This window comes from Maylandia zebra, linkage group LG7 (genome assembly GCF_041146795.1).
Source record: "Maylandia zebra isolate NMK-2024a linkage group LG7, Mzebra_GT3a, whole genome shotgun sequence".
In the NCBI taxonomy this organism is placed as follows: Eukaryota; Metazoa; Chordata; class Actinopteri; order Cichliformes; family Cichlidae; genus Maylandia; species Maylandia zebra.
Genome location: NC_135173.1, coordinates 23,993,865 through 24,016,551, shown reverse-complemented (window position 1 = coordinate 24,016,551; position 22,687 = coordinate 23,993,865). Strand labels below are relative to the sequence as shown.

The 22,687-nt window shown below is 39.3% G+C and overlaps 1 protein-coding gene across 3 annotated transcripts in view; it reads left to right on the top strand.

Moving 5' to 3' along the window:
- insc (INSC spindle orientation adaptor protein) overlaps positions 1-22,687 on the top strand; it is a 55,788-nt gene that overhangs the window by 19,020 nt on the left and 14,081 nt on the right. For all 3 annotated transcript variants that reach the window (XM_004564492.6, XM_076886104.1, XM_004564491.6), the window contains exons 2-6: positions 454-545; positions 10,997-11,363; positions 11,606-11,658; positions 11,751-11,874; positions 13,102-13,215. In XM_004564492.6, the coding sequence (XP_004564549.3) occupies positions 472-545; positions 10,997-11,363; positions 11,606-11,658; positions 11,751-11,874; positions 13,102-13,215 (732 nt within the window). In that variant the 5' untranslated portion in view covers positions 454-471. The remainder of the gene's footprint in view (positions 1-453; positions 546-10,996; positions 11,364-11,605; positions 11,659-11,750; positions 11,875-13,101; positions 13,216-22,687) is intronic.

The window sequence follows — 22,687 nt, the reverse complement described above, 5'->3', positions numbered from 1 at the left end:
TTTCTTCTTTAAATGTGAAGTGGTGTTGGATTTTCCAAGTAAAAAATGCATTCCTGCCCGTGTACTGCTGTCTCTGCTGTGCTGGCCTCGGGTCCGTTGTGTAAGTGATGCCACCAACATTAATAGGATACTTACATTAGAGCCTCTTATTGCATGTTTTTTTTTGGGGGGTTCCGGCAATGCGTGTAATTAAATTAGAGAGGGGATAGCCTAACATATGAAACAGGAAAAGACCGCTGTGTATCCATTTATTTCAACAAACTCTATTCTAATTGCCACCTTTTTAAACAGTAACTGTAACAGAATACAGTTACTCATATTTCGTATTTTAAATACATAACGGCAGAACATGTATTCCGTTACTCCCCAACACGGGACATATTGATAAAGGCAGACGTCCAAATTCGTATTCATTCATCACTTGGTGTTTACAGTGCACATGCTGTATTTCAGGTGCTGAGCTGAAGTAAGATGGCCTCAGGCAGGATGGCAAGTCCTCAGAGCAGCTCCAGACAGAGCAGCTCACTCTCTTCATCTCCAATGAGGCAAGTAACAACCCAGTGTGCACACTTTGGGTCTGTACCTCATGTTTTAACAAGTAATGTTCTCATGTGTACTAACAACAGGTCTGGTCGTTGAAAGCACAGATACACTTGGTTTATGCAGGTTAGGCACTGATGTTTGGACTTTGAACAAAGGCTACAATGACACCAGTAATATACCCACTCCATGTGTCACTTCTTTGTCATAATAAGAATAAAAAATACACTCATCAATATTAGCTGTGCTTCCTTGAGTGGTTTTTACTTTTTCTCCCAATTTCATGCTGAAAGCAAAAAATAAAATGTGGAAAAATGTGAATATTGGGAAAATAAGTTGTAAGAAAGACATTCTTTTCTTTTTGTTATTGCTACTTAAAAATACAATGCATCTCTTTAACTGACCAAATGTTCAATGAATAATAATATTAATAACACGGTTTGTAGGCTACACCACCAATGTGAACATATCGTTCAAATGACTGATTATACAAGACAGCGGATGTTATATGAGAAGCGGAAATGACCTCAGTGTTCAATGCAGGCCTTGAATTCTGCATGTTATCTGGACCAGCTGTTTAAAGATCATTGCAGAAAAAAAGACAAATTGTTTGTTTGTTTGTTTTTCCATAACTTGTGTATCTGCAAATATACACATTCTGTATTTTTCATATGAAAGAAACTATACTGTGGTGGGGCTTGCTAATTTCTTGTTTTTGATTTATGTATGTTTTGTTTTGTTTTGCTTTACTTCATATGTTTCATATGTTTCATATGTTGTTTGTTTAATTTAAGACAAAAAAAAATTAATTAATCAAGAGGTAAAACTTGAGGGGGTAGGGACAAATAAGTAAATACTTCAGCCTACTCCTTTTCAAACAAATAATGGAATGATATTTTGGAATGATTGTGAAGGCACATGTTTGAAATGTTTGAAATAAAAATGAACTGAACTGAAATTAAAGGAACTTTGACAATGTGATAGTTCCACTAGACAATTTCCAGAGATCAGAGAAAACAATTTCCCAAGCAAATGGTTTGTTATTAGCAATCATACGCAGTAGTTTATTGTCTCTCAGGACTACTCATGTTAATATTGCGGCCACTGGTGAAGATGTGGAGAGCACTGTTCACCTTCATGCACAAAAACACAGCTAAACACCAACCTGATAGCAAGAAACTACCCTCCTGTTTCATCTGCAAATGGAACCTCCAAAAAAGCAGCATACTTTGGCCCCTTATCTTCTGCGGGTAATGCAGTGTAATGGAGGTGGTGTGAGAGATGCGTGCCACCTCTCATGGAAGCAGGGATTAAGGTTTGCAGTAGTGACAGGGTGCAGTTGTGTCATTTGTCATTCCCAGTAGATGAATGCATGAGGAGATGTTTGGTGACATTATTATTATTATTATTGTTGTTGTTGTTATATCAGACCCCTGAGTTGCTGAATTAAGCCTTCATATCTGCCTTAGGATATATCTTCAACTTGATGTTTGATCATACTAATATTTGCACCTCAGTGAAGATCCCAGATCAATATATTTGAGGTACTCAATTAAGATAAGATAGATAAGAGAAGATAACTCTTTATTGTCATTGCACAGTCATACATACTACAGTAGTACAAGGAAATTGGAAAACTGTCCTACATCGGCACTACATATAACACAACACGACACAATATGACACATCACAATGCAACAAACAACACAACACAGTATATTAACTTAGTATAAAAAAGAAGAATAAGTGTATTTGTATTGCACACTGTTATTATTGCACATTAATTATTATTGCACCTTATTATTACAGGTAATGCAAAGGTCAAAAACCTTCCCAACGATGCAATCCCATGTTTGGATGGGTTCAGCTTTCCTGCCCATCCATAATACTGAGGCTACATAAAAAATAAACTTTACAAACTTTACTGATAAACGCAAAAAGCCAGAGCTCAAAATCTAAAATCCTGAAAAATCTGTAAGACACATGTGGCCAAGATGCTAAAAGAGACGTCCACATGTAACAAGCAGTGAGAAACTGAACTGACAGGGAGCACAAACCCACTAGCTGTTCTCAGCTGATCACTTCTCACTGTTGAGACACCAACAACACAGCATTCAGCTGGAGATCTGGTCTTTTTAAATGTGAAATTGGCAACTGTCAGTTTTTTTTTAGCGTCTTCTCTTTTTTCATGTTTTATTAACTGAACTCCAAAGAAAACATCAAGGTTTTCAAACCTTTACGACTATGAAACTCTAAGTGAACTGCTGTCCTAGATTCCCCCCACCCCCACCCCCCAAAAAAACACCACTTTTTGGTCTCAAATGCAAATCAGCTCTTATCACACACAGTTTTGTCTCACAGTCGACTGACAGTCACACATGCTGACCCTTCTTTCTTTTAACAATTACAGAAGCTGCTTTGTCAGCATCTGTGGTTTAGAATATTTCAGTCACTGAAAATAAATTTGAATATATATCTTCTGACAGTTCGGTGTTTACTAATGTTCGCAAAGCGTCTCAGAAGATGCACAGTGAATGCACTTGGATATTGAATCAAGGGAACTCACACGCCATAGGCACACACACACACGCACATAAATAAAGGACAAACCGGTCTCATACTTATCTCTGTCTGTGTCTCATGTACAGACTCAAATATAAATTGGATTTGTGCTGCGCACGGTGCACTAACAGTCAGTAAATCAGCTGATGAAACGAGCCAAGTGGCTGAACTGCATTAAAATAAATTGCAAACACAGATGGGACACGTACATGAACTCAGCTAACAAACATCTCCACAGCAGAACCTTTTCCCAGATCGGCTTGTCTGCACATTCAAAGCCTCGGGGCGCAGTCTGAAAGTGATTGGCGAGTCATTACACTGCAAACAGGTTAGCCAAGTGTCTGTCTCTTTATATTTGTTTGTGTGTGTATATTTCTAAAGTGAGTTGTGGCCGCTCACTTAGGAAAATTGGAAAAGTTGTCAAAAAGTGTGGCTTTAGTAATGTGGGGGAAAGTGTGTGTGAGACTAAGAAAAATGAGGAAGCAAACCAAAGTGTAAGATGAATGGACTGGAGATGGTTTGAGACAGAGAGAGAGATGGATCATATTCTAATGCCTTTTACATATGTCTGTATTTGTATGCGTTGTGCGCATTTAACACGGCGTGCTAAGAAGCCTGAGATAATTAAATTTGAGGTTAGAAGTCGGCTGAGACAAAGAGAGAGAAAAGAAAAGAGAAAAAACGGGCTGTGTTTTTTGTCTTAGGAGAATCTAGTCTTGGCTACACATAAGAGGCTGTCTGAAGCATCTGGGAGTCAGATGTCTGCTTCTCTAGCCAGGATTCAGCTGTACCAGTCAGAGGCCACAATATCCCCTTTCCATGTGCTACTTCAGGAGGAGCACATGCTCCACCTTCACCCAGAAAATCAAGGCGTGACTTGTACATTTAAATATGCCATTAGCCAGATGCCTTAACCATTTTCTTTGCTCATCTGTCACCTCTTGCCACAGTGAAACTATATTATATAGAAACCTCCCAGTGAAGCTGTTTCTGTGTAAAAGATGATTCCATTAAGCAATATTCTGGTTTCTGAGCTAAAGAGGAATGCATTAACATCCTACTTGATTATATGCCTCCGTATTTAATTCTGTTTGGGACAAGAGTGTCCTTGTTTCCTCCTTCAGCTGAAGCCAAAGCCACAATGGCTGGGTCCTCAAAATCTAACAGCTCACTCTGCCCACATTTCCATTCCCTCTGCCTAGTTGGACTGTGGTTCTGTTGTGGTATTTAAGAAAGATTTCCATTTAGTTCCATTACATCAGTCATCAGATTGTGATATCCATGCACCCCAAACACTGGACGACAGTGAAGACCTCCTTCCTGCTTATACTGTCTTAAATGACTACCATATCAGAAGAATATGCAGCAAATAATCTGAATTGAATGCAGTCAGATCCCAGACAGACATAATGACACAAACCAACACATGTTGCTGTTTATTTTCCAAGCAAGAAACACTGAGGATGCCAGGAATACTGCCTGGAGTTAATGGACAGTTCCAGATGTTGGTTAATCCTAAATTCCTCCTTGTACCATGAGAGTGTAAATTCATAACATGATTTTTTTTTTTTTATAGAGAAAGCAGTCTGTGTGTTATCAGGTACAAATTATTTTGTTTTAGATGATTTTTTGGAGAAGTCTAAGACACAAAAAGCTGATTTTGGCAAGTAAAGCAGCTTCTGAGGATGATACAAAGTGAGTAAAGATTTTTGTATGAGCATTTATTACATTAAATAGAAGTTCAAAGAACACAATCATAACTTATACTGAGCTTTGTGTTAGCTGCTAGCTAACAACTTGCTAGTTACTGCTAGCAAATATAGCCTGGTATAGGTAAGTTTATAACTGTGGTTGTTGGTAAGTGCTAACATTTCTAATTAGGTCACTATATGAACAGCAACTATTAGTTACCCTCTAATACAACAGTACAAATTAAACAAACTCTCAAAGTTAAGTTGATATTGCCAACTTGCAATTGGAACTTTGTTTTTATTTTTATTCCGACACCACAAGAAGTCACGGCCTGGAACCAGGGCTTTCATAGCATTTTTACGTATTCGAAAGATGAATGACACATCAAAGGAAATGGAGATGCCAGTTTTGTCATTTGACTAATCAGTTGTCAGTGTCTGTTTGTGTGTTCGTATAGCTTCATTCAGTGTCTTGTGATTTTACCCGTAAAAGCAGAGGAGACTTATTTGTCTGTATTTTAAGACATGTTGATGTAATACACTGCCTTTAAATGTTCCTGAGCCACAGAGGACATCTACCCTTTAATTCAAACCATCTGTGTGGGATCCTTTTGCATCTGACAGCAGGGTTACTCTACGTGTAGGAAGACCATTCATCAAGCAAAGAGAAGCAGACATTACTCAACCTGCGGTCATGATCTGTGAAGTGTTGTACATAGTACCTGAATCACTTGAAGCCTCTAGCGATATGTGGAACAAGCCTTTTAATAGGCTTCCAGCCCTGAAGAACAAATTAGCTCCTGCTGTACAATAACTGCTATACTTGAGTGACAACAGGTGCTCCCGTGCTTGAGTTCACACCTGCCCGTCTGCTTCTCACTAACTAGCAAGCTCTCTGTGAACTGATACAGCATTAAGGGTGGGAATTGTGACTCTCTGTGATTTGGAGCACATTTATATTATCTTTTATTGTAACCATCTACAAGATGCAAGTGAAAGACCCACAGACTGGGTGCAAAGAGTTTAAAGTTTACAAAGTGCTTTCATGTGGACATGGCTATTTTTAGCCTCAAACAAAATGACTCGCAGCCTCTAATGAGGCGAGAGTCCATACGTGTAAGTGATGCTTTTGTCATTTTTCACTGTGGTGGGTAATGATGTACCTCAGCAAAGCGAAGCTGTCAGCAGAACATTCCTTCTGCTGGGATGGTAGAGCACACAGAGTGAGCGTATTTTAAATGTTTTGACATGTTATGGCATATGTGATTGGCAGCTGCTTTGACTAAAGTTGTATAGGCACTGACCTTTGTATGAGAATTTGGCATAAAAGTTTGCCACCAGAACTCAACTTTCAAAGGCTAATATAGTTTGAGCAACACTATGAAACTGATATTTTTGCTTCTGGGTGCCCCCTACTGTGAACACCCACTGTATTGTGTTAACTGCTGTCAGCAGGAAGATTGACTCAGCTTGTGTCCTGCCATCTTTGGTTTGAAAAATCTTGCTGGTGCAAGATTTGCTCTTACCTGACTTCTTGCTTATTCACTTTTCTTTTGTCTTCTTAGCTTCCTCAGTCAACTTCCTGTTTGGTTTCCTTGCAAATGCCATGGTGTCAATAGAATGACAAGCTAGAAGAAGCTAGGTCTCTATTCATGACGATAAAGACCTAGCTTTTCCTATAATTAGCTCTGGCCTGTAATCAATAGTTAATGGTGTGTGACACTGCTGTAAAACAGTTTTTCTAGTTTAGGTCGATGTACAATGAAAATTGGCTATGAGGCTGCTAATATAGGTCAAATATTCATATAATTTTCAACTTGTTGAGAAGTATCCTTGATGTCTAGCAAGCAAGCCTGTAAACTAATATGCAGTTACTTTGTTTTATTTTTATAAAGTTATCGTGCAGATGATCAGAAAAAGATGGCAGCCTCTATCACTGGCATCGCGTTTGCATGGAGAGAAAAAAAAAAAGTGCCTTTAAAATAAAAACATGCAAAAAACCTTCCTAAAAAACAGTACATACATAATGCATCTTCTTGCCTCAACACAACCCCACTTTTCAAAACCAACACTATGACATTCACACTCACTTTCATGTGAAGTGGATATGTGGGGTTTGATACTTTTTTTTTGTCTCTAACTTTCTGTTTCTGTCGCTTTTTATTTCAACAACCGAGTACCACGGCGGCTGGCTTTTCATTCGCCTTTGAACATGGCAGTTTGGAACATCCATGACGATTTCCCTGTGAGAAAACATCAAACAGACTGTTTGTGACTGAGCATAGCCCAACTCTTACCCTTATCTTAACCTAAAGCCAACATAACTCTTCAAATAAGAAAAGCACAAGAACACACACTCGCAAACTGACTCTGCGGTCACAAGCTTCTCTGTTTCATAAATCTGCAGTGGAGCTAAGGGATAGATCGTTTAGGGGCTCAACATACAGCAGCAGCCTGACAGTGACTCATGCAGCAGAACTCCATGTGCCTCAAGTACATAAAAAGTTTAAGAGGGAATAATCTAAAAGCTCCGGTTATAATTCTCACCTGATGTGTTACAGGAAGAGTGAGTTCACTGTGGCGCACCAGCTCAGCACACCAGCCCGAACTCCTTCACAAATCCATAGAGGATTTGCCCTTTTTTTGATGAAGCTCAGCTACTCATCTTAACATTCAGAGATTGTCCCACTCTTTTTTTTTTTTACCATCTACACTTTATATTTTTTAAAAACAGATTATGCATTCTCCAAGTTTACCATTTTTTAAACAGCGGAACCTGTTGATACTGCGTGTTTTTCTATCCTTAAAGATGCATAGGTTGAAAAATGGAATTAGCACCATCGGACAGTAGCCCATCTCCCGCCTACCTCATCATCACGCAGAATGAACACTAAAATGAAAAACCGACAAGAGCAGAATCGTGCAACAAAAACGCAGCTATCTCCTTTTAACCAGCTCCTGTCTCTTTCGTTGCCACCATTGCTCAGTTTTCTGCCAGCCAGCTGCCAGCAGATGAGAAGTACTGATGCTTCATCACTGCAGAGACATCCTGTCTGGGATAATAGAGTTGCTGTCGCCTGACCCTCTTTTGGCCCCACATGTAAATATTTGTCATGCCCTGCAAGCTGAAGTGCACCGCTTCCCCTCCTTTGGAAAACAAACCTATTATTATCTGCTTTTTTTTTTTTAAACATATGATGACGGGAGTGTTTCGGGGCTTTATTGGTTGTGTAAATCCAGATGGGTTCATCCTGGTGTGATGCTATGATATAACCGAGCAAATGGTTTTAAAATGACATTTTTGGACTGATAGAAACCAGGAGATTCTGGAAACAGTTTCAAATGTTCACATTTTACCATTAGGCTTTTTTTTTATGTTTCTTTGTCATCCAATAAACCTCCCCCACCCCAAAAAAAGAATTAATAATTATCAAACCTTTAGCTTTGTGACTAATCTGCCACTTAGGTTGAATCACTGTGTTATTCACCGCTGCGTGACAAATCTCCAACAAAGGACCTTTCAAGAACTAGAGTGGTTTTTAAGAGGCTTTCAAATAAGCAGGAAAAAAACAGGAAACAGGATTCAGTAGTATTTTAAAGATATTAATATCTTTAATCGCCTAGGTAGAGTTAAACTAAAACTCATCTCATCTGATGATCACTCTGAAGCTTTTTACCCCACTTAGCAGAGTAAGCGGCATATTAATGCTTACTATTCTGTGCAGTTACTTATTCCAGTTTAAATTTATAGCTAATTACATCTCCATTCTCTTACAATGAATGAGATTTATCTCTGCTTCAGAGTTTCGAACCACTGAGCTGCCTCTCTCTACAGCCTGCACATTTTACATCTTTCGCCGCGATGCTCCCCATCCCCAGTTGGCAGATGACTCACTGAATGTATATTTATCAGAACATACATGCTTTGTCTTTCGTAGCCGACTCAAAATTTAAATGAATGTGATATAAATCTGCTGTTCCATTCCCTAGCACACATCTGCCCTCCAATCATGTTTAATATAAGATTAGCTATAATTAGATTTGTGGCTTGCTAAGGATTTATTCTTGTGTAACCCGCTATTGCTAAAATATAAAGGTCATTGCATAGCTCGAAGACATCACTTAATAATGATGGCTGCTGCTGTTCAATGACAAATCTTTGTTCTAAATGTAAACACAACAGTGCTTCATTCAGATGATGTCAGCCAATACTCAATACCAGTGCAATATCCCAACATGTGTCGCCAGTTGCCATTTCAAACTGCAGTCAAGTCAAGAGCCAAGAGGAAAATATTCATCTTCAGACCCTTTCCTCTGTGTTCCCTCAAAGCAAAGGTGGCTGTTGTAGCCATCGACCCATCCTCTTTCGGGGAGCTTTGCCTCGCGGGATGCTGGCCTCTGGATTGCCCCCTTAAGCCTCCCTTCATTAGGGTCATTGCTGGGAGAGATTGAAGTGGGGAGAGTGTTTGCTCAGTAAAGCTGCTTCTTAAAGCCATCACAATCCTGAGGGGAAACGAGGGATTAGACTAATGAGGACAGAAGATGGCTATCATCTGTGAATAACTGACCTTGACAACACATTATTGATTTAGGTATTTTAGAACTGAATACTGTAGTCTCCAGTGACTGATTATCATGATACTGGAGTTTACATGTATAACCTATATGGTATATGGATGGTTCCCAATCGCTGGTTCCTTAAGAAATTTTGTAATTTTGGGTTAGATTTTTCTTTTTAAACATACGTACGTACTTACATATGTAAGTTATTTGCTCTGTTGAAGCCCATTTTAATATACTTAACATAATTTTGAGCATCATTATTTTTCATGTTTTTTTAAAATTTATTTCCAATTAATTCATTTCAATTCCGTTTTTTTGTTTTGTTTTGATATAGTGCCAAATCACAACAACAGTCGCCTAAAGGCGCTTTATATTGTAAGGTAGACCCTAATACATACAGAGAAAAACTCAACAATCACCCCCTATGAGCAAGGAATTCTTCAAAAGTTTTCAATCTGTCATGTTTCACAAAGAATGAAATACACACATGCAAGTACTACCAAAAACACAAAAGAAAAACTCTTTGCTGGAGGTCAGTTTTAGCTAACTAAAATTTAAGCTGTCACCTTATATCAGCTCACCTTATATTTATTGCAGCAAGATTTGCCAACAGGAGCAAGAACTCCAACCCATGTCCAGTGGTGGTGTACAGTTTGTGTTTGTTAGCTAGATCATTTTCTGACTCACAAGCCAGGTGCTCAATATTGAAGTGAGCAGGTTCCATCTTTGACTCAAACACTGTCCTCTCTTTTATCCAATAATGAGTAGCCTGCATCAGAGCAGATACACCGGCCATGATGGGATAAAGACAATTGATGTTTGTGTGAGGGATTAGCAGTGTTTGTTTTGGCATAAGAGATTAATGATATATCATGTACTTTTTCCAAAGAAAAAAGGAAAAAACAACAGGAAAATTATATAGAGATGACAAGGGTGGCACAGACAAGTAAGCTTCCTAACAACCAATTTGAATTTCCTTAATTTTCCACTGATTACCCATGTTATTTCTTGTGGAGGAGGCAAAGATGATCAGACTTTTTTCATGTAAATGTGCTTAAGCTACAGAATAGCAGGCAGGACAGTCAGCATTAATGATGTTCTCTCTAACATGACACTGCCCTCAGTACATAGTAACCAGTGCACATTCATTTCATGTATGTAGCAGTGTTTGTTTAGCAATATGTATTCGATATTCTAATTAATAATGAGAAACCAAAGAGCCAGTTGCTGTCGATTTAGTCTGAGCAAACAAGAAGGAGGGAAAGAAGTTTTCTTCGCATACCGCAATCAATAGATGGCAATAGAAAAATAGTCTGTGCCATCTTCCTTCATTTTGTTTGCAATGGACCAGATATACACAACAAGCTGAATAACGCTGTTGTATCACTAACAAAAATCAAAAAATTGGGACACCGTTGTCTTCAGGATTGCTGACTCACTTTTGGTCGAAGCTGGAGTTATAAATGAGAACATGCAGCATGTAAACATGGGGAAAACAGGGGATTCCTTGAAATTGTGTTAAATCTACATCCCTGCTCTTAGTTCTTTTGCCTCTGGTTTAAGAAAAAGTCCTGTTCACACTGAGACTTTTACATTAGATTACATTTTTTAATCTATTATTCTGTTTGTTTCACCCACAGTACCCGTGCGCAGTCTCTTCAGGTTGACTCGGTCCAGCGGTGGATGGAAGACCTCCGTCACATGACGGAAGTAGAGTGCATGTGTGTCCTCCAGGCCAAACCCATCGGGGTAGAGGAGGACTCTCAGCAGGGAGAGCTGATTGTGGGCTCTGGGGTTAGTGCAGGGGACCACGTGGCTAGAAACAACTTGCAGACGCTCCTTCGCCGAGCTTTGGTGGTCAGCACAGAGCTAGGAAAGATGTTTCAGCGGCTGGAGAAGGGACGCTGGCAGAGGGTCCACAGCACGGCTGTACGGGCAAACTGCCATGTTCGCTCACTGGTACATGAGTACAGTGCAGCTCGAAACACACCGCCGGAGATGCAGAAGGTGATGGTTGACTTTGAAAATTAGGTTTGCATACATAAAAATGTGCCCATTTTACAGTAATGAAAAAAACTGAACAATGTTTCTTTTTAACTGGAGCTGTTTGACATAAGCTGAGCTTACATTACTGAACATTATTTGCTCATCTGTTATCTACAAATACCTGCAGTTATACCCCACTGACAGGCCATTTATGTTTAGAACTGTGGAGGTCTGACCACTTAAATGTGCATGTTTTGTTGTAGTATGAGAAGTCTTTGCTGGAAAAGTGTATGGAGCTGACTAATATTACAGAGAGGTAAAATCTACAACGTTAATATGCAGTAATTTAAAAAACTCCCAAACAAATACTTTGTTTTTCTAAATCAAACATTTGATTTGCACCCACAGGTGCCTTCACACTGACGATGAATTCTTCCTGAAATCCATGAGGGAGGCCATCCATGAGATCCTTACAGATGTCAGTGACTCGTTCAGCAACATGATTGACATGGCTTTAGCCAATGAGATCCGGGTATGTAGTTTCTGTATTTGCGCATATTCCGTTGTGTGCTCTGCAGTGTCATGTGTTTATAATTTTGCTGATAGGTTGAGGTGTTGCTTTGCCTAATTTATAATAGTGTTGTAATCAGTGGTGTAAATAATTCAACTCTGAAGTAAGAGCCAAACAATCTCAGGGTTGAATTTAGCAAAGTTTGTTGTTATGGAGTGATCAAAAGAAAGAAGAGAGTTTTGGCGATGGGGAAGACCAAGATTTCCACAAGGACCATACATAGTTTGTGACTTACAGTTAGCACGAGGAGCCTGATCACCACGGCTACTTTCAACAACAATCTGGAGAAGAATGTGAGCTTCAGCTGGTCCTTAAGTACTGGATGGAAATGAGTGAATCCTAAAAGGTGTGTTCGCTGAAGTGTGGAGTCCCACAGCAGAACCTGCCCATCTCCACCTAAGAGTAGGCTGAGAGGAAAAGAACCAAAGCAAAACAAAACCCTAAATAGCCTCCTGATTAATAGATCATCGTTACAGTGTCATGTAGATAAATAATTTTTGTATAACTAAAAGAATCAAAGAGAACTAACAGGCTCATTTCAGACAATTTAAAATATAAATGGAAAGAAATTGTAATTAAAGTACCTACACATACCTACCTACTGGTAAAATGCTTCCACCTGGTGGTGAAGGCTATCATTTAAATTTTGTGGCGGGTAATTGCAACAAGTGCCTTTAATCATGGTGTACAGTCCTGCAGATACTGCTGGCTACTCTTAGTTCTTTTTTTTTTCTAGACAGAGAGTTAGGGGCAACACGAAAAGTTGCCAGTAATATTATGTCAATCAACCAATCAGTCAATCCTATAAATGCAGTCTATTGTTCTCTGTCCCACTTTAAGCAACACTGACTGTGATGCCGTTAAAACAGATACTGTGTATAGTAATATTTTGGATCCAAGCACACACACACACATATATATGTATATATATAGTTACACTCCATGTTTGGGTCAGATAAGAAGGAGAGAAATTGTCCCTTGATTGTTGCACACTTATAGAAATAGACTTAGAAATGCCTGTCATGTTTGTGCTATCCAGTGGTTGTATCGAAATAAGATGACACAGCTGACACCATAACAGTATTAATGAGCCACTAGAAACAGATTTATGCATCATGTCGTTAAAAGTGATGATTTGAAATGTGTTGAGTTGTGAATAAAATGATAAACATGTCAATTTCCTTGCAGGTTCTGATCAAGCAGATTGAATCATCGGACAGCCTTCATACCATTGGTAGTGCCATTAGCAACCTGCTGTCCCTAACCCAGGATGGACCTCAGCTCTGCAGCATCATTGCCAAGGTACTCGGGACATAAAAATAGACTCTATGCTATCCTTCTTACTACATTTAGAGAGCAACTGGGACCTTGCTTCATTTTATTCACTCCTGTGGAAAGTCCACCTATACCGATGTTTGTCATTCTAACCAGCAGACCTGGGATTGCCAGCTATCTTATTATACATGCCTCTATAAAGCTATTTCACTGTGAGATAAGAAACGACAGACTGGACAGCAAGTCTGTATTGGCCATTAGTTAGCTGACCGCTTTCAGGATGCTTTTGATAAGACACTTCCTGGCCCACTCATACACACACATACACGCTCTTTGCAGCCAAATTGTCAGATCAATACTGTCAGCTCTCATTAGTCGTAAGTATTGATTACACATTCAGGTTGCTCAGGTGTCTTTACCTTTTAATCCACTCTCGCTTTTTTAACCAAGCTCCAGGGCTAAGAAAGTAAAGCCATGTAAAAATGAGGCTGTTTCTGCAAAGCAAGTCAGTCCCCATGGATATCGTTGAGCTTTGCAGAAACAAATTAATGTTTACAGTGTGGTACTCTTAAAAGCTAACAAAGGCTTCATAGCAATCATACAAGGGTACATTTTCAACCATTTATATCTAGTTTAAAGATGAGGTCGCCTTAAGTGACAGGTTACAGGTCATCTTCACTTCACCTCCACATAAATTATCTGAATATGTGGCATACTGCTTAATTATACCAACAGCCTGTCAAGGAAGTCTTTGCTCCTGTTTCAGTGCTCCAGGACCCAGTATTATTTTTTCAGTATGTCATTTTTGCAGTATGGCACATATTTGATTGCATGTAGTCTATTTATGCAATTTGCTAATTAAGCTTTGTGATCATTAGATAATAACTTAGCACTCCACTCCCCTCCAAACACCAATCTCAAGGCTTCAAAACTGGGCTTTACAAACCAAAGGATAATGTCACAGTGCCTACATCCATCCTTAAAATACAGTCTATGTTCTTAACTTGGTGTGTAGCAGAGCTGGACGAACCATCTCAGAGGAATCCTGAAACCCACCATAGCAAATAATTTGCTTTCAGCTATATGTCTATTACACTTTCTCACACACCCCTTTGATGCATAACATCAGCTCATATTTGAACATTTTGCTCATTACAAATTTTCCACTGCTGCTGACTTCACTCGTGCACTGAAGAACAGCAATTAGCCATTTAAATGTCTGGGTGGGGACCTGACATTTCCACCCTCTCCATCTCTATGCCAGTGTCTTTGTTGATGGGCTGATTTTAGTGTTAGATAAAAAGATAAAAAGGTTAAAAAATCAGATGGGTGGACTCCCATGATGTTAAAAATCATTGTAGCTATCATACAGCTTGAGCCAGTGAGGTACCTTAAAAGAGGAAATAGTGTGATAATGATAACTTGTAATTTGCATGACAACAGGAGTAAAGATTTGCTGCTTTTGCTTAGTTATTGGTTGTTGATGGTTGTTGTTGTTATGTCAAGTGTCGTACTCTAAGATTTGTCGTGGAATCATCACATCACACATAATATAAAGTAAATAATCGGTTTGTAAAATCTGATGTAATCCATGTGGTGCAGGGGTGGAGTCTAGCCTTTAATGCAGGTCCTGTGACCCAACCCATGATTACACAAATGACTTGACTACACAGTGGGAGCAGTTGTGGCTCAGGACTTAGAGCAGGCCATCTAATAATCAGAAGGTTGGTGGATCCAGTCTGCATGTTGAAGTATCCTTGGGCAAGACAATGAACCCGAGTTGCCTCTGATGTGTCCATCGGAGCGTGAGTGTGTGTGCAAATATTAGACAAAGCACTTAGGTACAGAAAAAGCGCCTGCATGAACGTGTGACTGGGCGAATGTCATTTGTAGTCAAAAGTGCTTTGAGTGCAGTTACAGTAAAAAAAAAACCACTTTATAAGTACCAGTAGGTAAAGTGCTGAACCTACAGGGTCAGCACAGCCAACCAGTAAATCACTGTGGGTTTTTCACTATGAGTTACTCCTTTGACACACAGAAAGTCATTTGATCAATTGTAATATTTTAAGTTGATTATAGAAGCTGTAAATAAAATGTACAGTGTTCAGTACAGTAAGTAAATCACATGTATTAAAACTGTGCGTTTCCTCAACTTGCAGATATTTTATTGAACCTACACCTGAGGAGGATTTTTTAAAAAGCGCTGCACAAATGATTTAAATTGAAAATATTAAAAAATATGTGTCAACAAATTATTGTCAAGTCTATCAACTCTCATGCCCTGATTTTAATAAGCCATTATTTCAAAACATATTAAGTATTTTTTTTCTCTCTTGTGATTTCAAACCCTTGTAGGTGATGTTTTTCCAAAGCACTTCTCAGTAATTGACAGCTTATCAGACCCTGAGTATTCACGCCATCAAGGCTGATTTGGGACGGTTGACTGCACACATCTGTCATACCAAACAGATCAGAACAAATCATACAAATTATCGCTGAACACTATTCATGCCTGCCTTTAGCTCATGACCCACTCAAAATGACAAAACAAACAAAATAAATGCCCACCATATTCATCTAAAAGCATTATTTATTCTTTAATCCATCAAATTCAAACTATTTTATTTTCTTTGGTGTTTTAGAGATGAACCATAATTATACATACCTACCTTTTTATAGTCATTTACATTTTTTATATTTATATTTTCTGCATGTCTTAGGAATAAAACACATCAACCAATACAGTAACAAAATTCAGCAGCCAGGCAGAAAGAGCAGTTGTCACGGATTTAGCAGTGTCTGCAAAGCTGGATTCAAGAAGTGTTTAAAGTTAACGTTTTTAGAGCATTTAAAGCACCATCTTGTGCCAGTATAGAACGTGACATCACTAGGTTGTTTGGTTGGTTTGCCACTGGTCTTTAAGTGATGACATATGAACCCTGCTTCCAGGTCCAAACTACTCTGCGTTTAATAAGGTTCTTGTGTTTTTAACACGTTTTAATGCTTTGTATCTTGTTCTATTTAATCTGAACAAGCCCCTAAAAAAGGCAGTGATAATTGTTGGCCTCGCTCGGTTTTTATTACCACTATTCATTTTAAAGCTCAGTTTTTAAAACCTTCTGATGTAACTACAGGGAGTGCAGAATTATTAGGCAAGTTGTATTTTTGAGGAATAATTTTATTATTGAACAACAACCATGTTCTCAATGAACCCAAAAAACTCATTAATATCAAAGCTGAATGTTTTTGGAAGTAGTTTTTAGTTTGTTTTTAGTTTTAGCTATTTTAGGGGGATATCTGTGTGTGCAGGTGACTATTACTGTGCATAATTATTAGGCAACTTAACAAAAAAACAAATATATACCCATTTCAATTATTTATTTTTACCAGTGACACCAATATAACATCTCCACATTCACAAATATACATTTCTGACATTCAAAAACAAAACAAAAACAAATCAGCGACCAATATAGCCACCTTTCTTTGCAAGGACACTCAAAAGCCTGCCATCCATGGATTCTGTCAGTGTTTTGATCTGTTCACCATCAACATTGCGTGCAGCAGCAACCACAGCCTCCCAGACACTGTTCAGAGAGGTGTACTGTTTTCCCTCCTTGTAAATCTCACATTTGATGATGGACCACAGGTTCTCAATGGGGTTCAGATCAGGTGAACAAGGAGGCCATGTCATTAGTTTTTCTTCTTTTATACCCTTTCTTGCCAGCCACGCTGTGGAGTACTTGGACGCGTGTGATGGAGCATTGTCCTGCATGAAAATCATGTTTTTCTTGAAGGATGCAGACTTCTTCCTGTACCACTGCTTGAAGAAGGTGTCTTCCAGAAACTGGCAGTAGGACTGGGAGTTGAGCTTGACTCCATCCTCAACCCGAAAAGGCCCCACAAGCTCATCTTTGATGATACCAGCCCAAACCAGTACTCCACCTCCACCTTGCTGGCGTCTGAGTCGGACTGGAGCTCTCTGCCCTTTACCAATCCAGCCACGGGCCCATCCATCTGGCCCATCAAGACTCACTCTCATTTCATCAGTCCATAAAACCTTAGAAAAACCAGTCTTGAGATATTTCTTGGCCCAGTCTTGACGTTTCAGCTTGTGTGTCTTGTTCAGTGGCGGTCGTCTTTCAGCCTTTCTTACCTTGGCCATGTCTCTGAGTATTGCACACCTTGTGCTTTTGGGCACTCCAGTGATGTTGCAGCTCTGAAATATGGCCAAACTGGTGGCAAGTGGCATCTTGGCAGCTGCACGCTTGACTTTTCTCAGTTCATGGGCAGTTATTTTGCGCCTTGGTTTTTCCACACGCTTCTTGCGACCCTGTTGACTATTTTGAATGAAACGCTTGATTGTTCGATGATCACGCTTCAGAAGCTTTGCAATTTTGAGACTGCTGCATCCCTCTGCAAGATATCTCACTATTTTTGACTTTTCTGAGCCTGTCAAGTCCTTCTTTTGACCCATTTTGCCAAAGGAAAGGAAGTTGCCTAATAATTATGCACACCTGATATAGGGTGTTGATGTCATTAGACCACACCCCTTCTCATTACAGAGATGCACATCACCTAATATGCTTAATTGGTAGTAGGCTTTCGATACAGCTTGGAGTAAGACAACATGCATGAAGAGGATGATGTGGACAAAATACTCATTTGCCTAATAATTCTGCACTCCCTGTACAGCCCAGCCCATGCAGCAGTATATTAATGACTAACCTTATATTGTGGATAGATTATCTCAGTTGTTCTCCTAACTTGGTCCGTTTACACCATCCTGCCATGCAATGATATTAACTTTTATTGAGTGGAAAAAGTTAGCATTCATCCTCCAGCTTCAATGTGTTTACGTTATGCTAACATAGCTGTCTTGCTAGCCATCACATAGCACATCATTATATACCAGCTAGTCCAACTTCAGTAACCCTACAAACGTCACTGCTGTTTAGTTTTCTGTCTTCATTTATGTTGGAAGTGATAGCAGAGCTGTACGTTTTAATTTTTTCAGAAATCTCTCAGTCAGAACATGGTATATCATGCTTAGGTGGAAACTAGTGAGCTAACTTCCTGCTAACTTCTAACTCTGTTAAATTTAATAAATTCTGTTTTCATGGATCACAATTGTCAATTGTCATTTTATTAAAGATGAAAAAATTGAATCAGTTTGTAACTCTCAGTGATGCCGCAGTATTTGTTTGACTTTGGGACCCGAAGCAGAGTTGGACCCTGAAACGGCTAATGACGTCAGACTTAAAGACCGGATGGACTCACATTAGTTTATGTTAGCTAACTGATAGGACCGATAACTCAGTGGAAAACAAGGCAATTAAAACTGAAAAGAAGCCTAAAGAGGTCAGTTTTCTACTGCTTGTGGCTACAACAATGGCTTTTATGTTAAAAAAAAAAGAAGAGGATATACCGTCCACTTTTACTTTCTGTCTTTAAAGCAACACGTTTTTCATTCTTTACTAGCTGCACTCAAACTGGAAAATCCACCTGTTTGCTGTAATGTTTGGGTTTCTAGAGCACTTTACAAATGAGGACTGTATGGAGGAGAACCTGTTTGAGTCAGGTGCGCTGTATTAGACTCCATGGTGTAAGGCAAGGCAAGGCAAGTTTATTTGTATAGCACAATTCAACAACAAGGTGATTCAAAGTGCTTTACAGAGACATTAGAAACAAGAACAAATAAAAAGCATGATTTAAAATTGAATAAAACAAGCAAATAAACTAACTAACTAATTAACAAACAAACAAACAAACAACAGTATATAAAATCAAAACAGATAAAATCAGAACAGTAGATAAAATCAGTAGTTAAATGTAAGTTTTGAAATTTAAGCTTAAAGTGTGGATTTGGTGCTTTATTCAAATGCAGCTGAGAACAGGTGAGTCTTCAACCTGGATTTAAATAAACTGAGTGTTTCAGCTGATCTGAGGCTTTCTGGGAGTTTGTTCCAGATATAAGGAGCATAAAAGCTGAATGCAGCTTCTCCGTGTCTGGTTCTGACTCTGGGAACTGATAAAAGACCGGATCCAGATGACCTGAGGGATCTGGATGGTTCATACTGGGTCAGGAGGTCATTGATGTATTTTGGTCCTAAACCATTCAGAGCTTTATAGGCCAGCATCAGAACTTTAAAGTCTATCCTCTGACGGACAGGCAGCCAGTGTAAGGACCTCAGAGCTGGACTGATGTGGTCCACTTTTTTGGTCTTAGTGAGGACTCGAGCAGCAGAGTTCTGAATGAGCTGTAGTTGTCTGACTGATTTTTTAGGTAGACCTGTAAAGATGCTGTTACAGTAATCAAGCCTACTAAAGATGAATGCATGGACTAGTTTTTCCAGGTCCTGTTGAGACATCAGATCTTTTATCCTTGATATATTCTTGAGGTGATAGTAAGCTGACTTTGTTATTGTCTTAATGTGTTTTTCTAAGTTTAGGTCTGCATCCATCACTACACCCAAATTTCTCGCCTGGTTTGTGGTTTTTAGATGTATAGATTGAAGTTCTCTGGTGACCTGTAATCGTTTTTCTTTGGCGCCAAAGACTATTACCTCAGTTTTGTTTTTGTTTAGCTGGAGAAAATTGTGGCACAACCAGTCATTGATTTCCTCAATGCATTTACCAAGAGCCTGTACAGGGCCTCGGTCTCCTGGTGACATTGTGATATATATTTGTGTGTCATCTGCATAGCTGTGATAGTTTATTTTGTTGTTGTTTATAATCTGTGCCAGTGGGAGCATGTAGATGTTAAACAGAAGGTGTCCCAAGATGGAACCTTGGGGAACTCCACATGTGATACTTGTCTGCTCAGATGTGAAGTTACCTATTGATACAAAGTATTTCCTGTTTTCTACGTATGTTTTGAACCAGTTTAGTACAGTTCCTGAAAGACCTGTCCAGTTCTCCAGTCGTTTGAGTAATATGTTGTGGTCAACTGTATCAAATGCTGCACTGAGATCCAGTAAAACTAGGACTGACATTTTTCCACTGTCTGTATTCAGACATATGTCATTAAACACTTTGGTCAGAGCGGTTTCAGTGCTGTGGTTCTGTCTAAAACCTGACTGGAAGGCATCGTAGCAATTATTCTGTTTTAAGAAGTAACTGAGCTGTTGAGAAACTGCTTTTTCAATGATCTTACTTAAAAACGGGAGATTTGAGATCGGCCTGTAGTTGTTCATTTGTGTCTTGTCAAGATTGTCCTTTTTCAGTATAGGTTTGATTACAGCAGTTTTTAGTGATTCTGGAAACACACCTGATAATAAAGAAAAGTTGACGATCTGTAACAGGTCTGACTCTAAAGTCTTTGAGACCTTTTTGAAAAAACTTGTTGGCAGGACATCTAAACAGCAGGAGGAGGAGTTCAGTTGACCTAAGATGTCCTCCAGGTCTTTGCTGTTAATAGGTTGAAACTGTTTCATGGTGTTTAAACAGTTTTTTGGTGGACACAGTACATATCCTGGATCTGCTGTTGATGTACCAATTGCTTGTCTAATTTTTTGGATTTTTTCAGTGAAGAATTTGGCAAAGTCATTGCAGGCCATGGTCGAATGAAGTTCAGCTGCCACTGACACAGGAGGGTTTGTTAGCCTGTCAACTGTAGAAAATAAGACCCGAGCATTATGGCTGTTTTTAGTGATGATGTCAGAGAAGTAGGACCTCCTTGCATTCCTCAGTTGTAAATTATAATTGTGAAGTTTCTCTTTATAAATGTCATAATGAACCTGGAGGTTTGTAAGTTAGCCATTATAAATGTGGTGTTTCATGTCAGCTTTAATACTGAGCCATGTGCCACACCATAAATCAAATAGCAGCTGGAACGCTGGAGAGTGACTGTGTCATGATGTGCACGCGAATTTGCATCCTCAGTGTTTGCCTACTGTCATGATAGATCTCAATCTAAATTTGTCCATGTTGGCAGACTTGTCATATGTGTGTCCTTGCTCTGATAACTGTAAACTGCAAGGCGTGTAGAGCATGAAATGGCAATAACTCAGGCCTGGTGAGAGCCAGTGTGTCATCAAAGCTCTGTGGGTAGAAAGGGGGCTTAGAAATACTGTAAATCCCATGAAGCTCTCTAATTTGACGTCCCTTTTAGGATCAGATGAAAGATACCTGCCAGTCTCCCTTCATTTTCATCTTTCTCATCCCTTAAAGCACAAAGTCTTTCTTTCTTTCTTTCTTTCTTTCTTTCTTTCTTTCTTTCTTTCTTTCTTTCTTTCTTTCTTTCTTTCTTTCTTCTTCTTCTTTTCTTTCTTTTTTTACAAACCCTGCTGAAAACTGCCTGTAGTTGCATGTTTGGTGTTTACAAGTGAAACAAGCCCAGAGAGCACGACTCAGGAAGTTATAAGATGGAAACAGATTATACACCGTGTAGGGTTATACATGCAAACACGCAGATAAAGAAGCATTTTCCAGTGAGTAGTCAAGTTTCACTTGATGTTATTGCAACAAGAACCAAAATGCGTGAGTGTGAGAACAAATGTGTTCTGTGGGCTTAATTTAAGAGATGGGGATGAAGTCAGTGGAAGCAACAAGTGCAAGTTGTTTGTCAGAGAAAAGAAACAAGCCAACAAGTCTAATAATCTGTAAAAGAAAAGTCTGTGGGGATGAAATAATAGAAAGGTGCTTCCACCAGAGAGTGACGATTGTCTGAACAAATCTCTGTAGTCTGTTCCTCTGAGCCATTTCTATTTATTTACTTTTTTTTTTTTTTTTTACAGTATATTAAGAAAGATCACAGAAGATCTATGAATCTTCATCCAGTTATGGTACTTTGCTTGAAACAAGACTAAGGCCTACAGTTTTGTGTCTTTTTGTTAGTAGGTGCTAGTATTAAAAAACTGAAGCAATATAGTTTTCAGTTTTATTAAACCTGCTGCCAACAATACACATATTACATTCAGTTAATTTAAGGTAGATTATATTTTGGGAAGATTATGCAGGATGGTGGCAGCACGGTGGCAAGGTGGTTAGCACTGTTGCCGCACAGCAAGAAGGTCCTGAGTTCAATTCCACCATCAGTCCGGGGTCTTTCTGTGTGGAGTTTGCATCTTCTCCCCGTGTTTGCGTGGGTTCTCTCCGGTTACTCCGGCTTCCTCCCACCGTCCAAAGACATGCAGCTTGTGGGGATAGGTTAATTGGATAATCCAAATTGCCACTAGGTGTGAATGTGCAAGTGAATGTGAGTGCGAATGGTTGTCTGTCCCTGTGTGTTAGCCCTGCGACAGACTGGCGACCTGTCCAGGGTGTACCCCGCCTCTCGCCCCATGAGAGCTGGGATAGGCTCCGGTGCCCCCCGCAACCCTGAAAAGGATAAGCGGAAGCGAATGGATGGATGCAGGAGATACAGTTTAAATGTATCTGAAGCTTAAACAAACGGTGCATTTATAACAGCTGATCTTGGTGTCAGCCAATGGCACACATCCTATGGGAAAATGTCATAAAGGGCATGATATCGATTTAGTTTAACTACAGTTGCTAC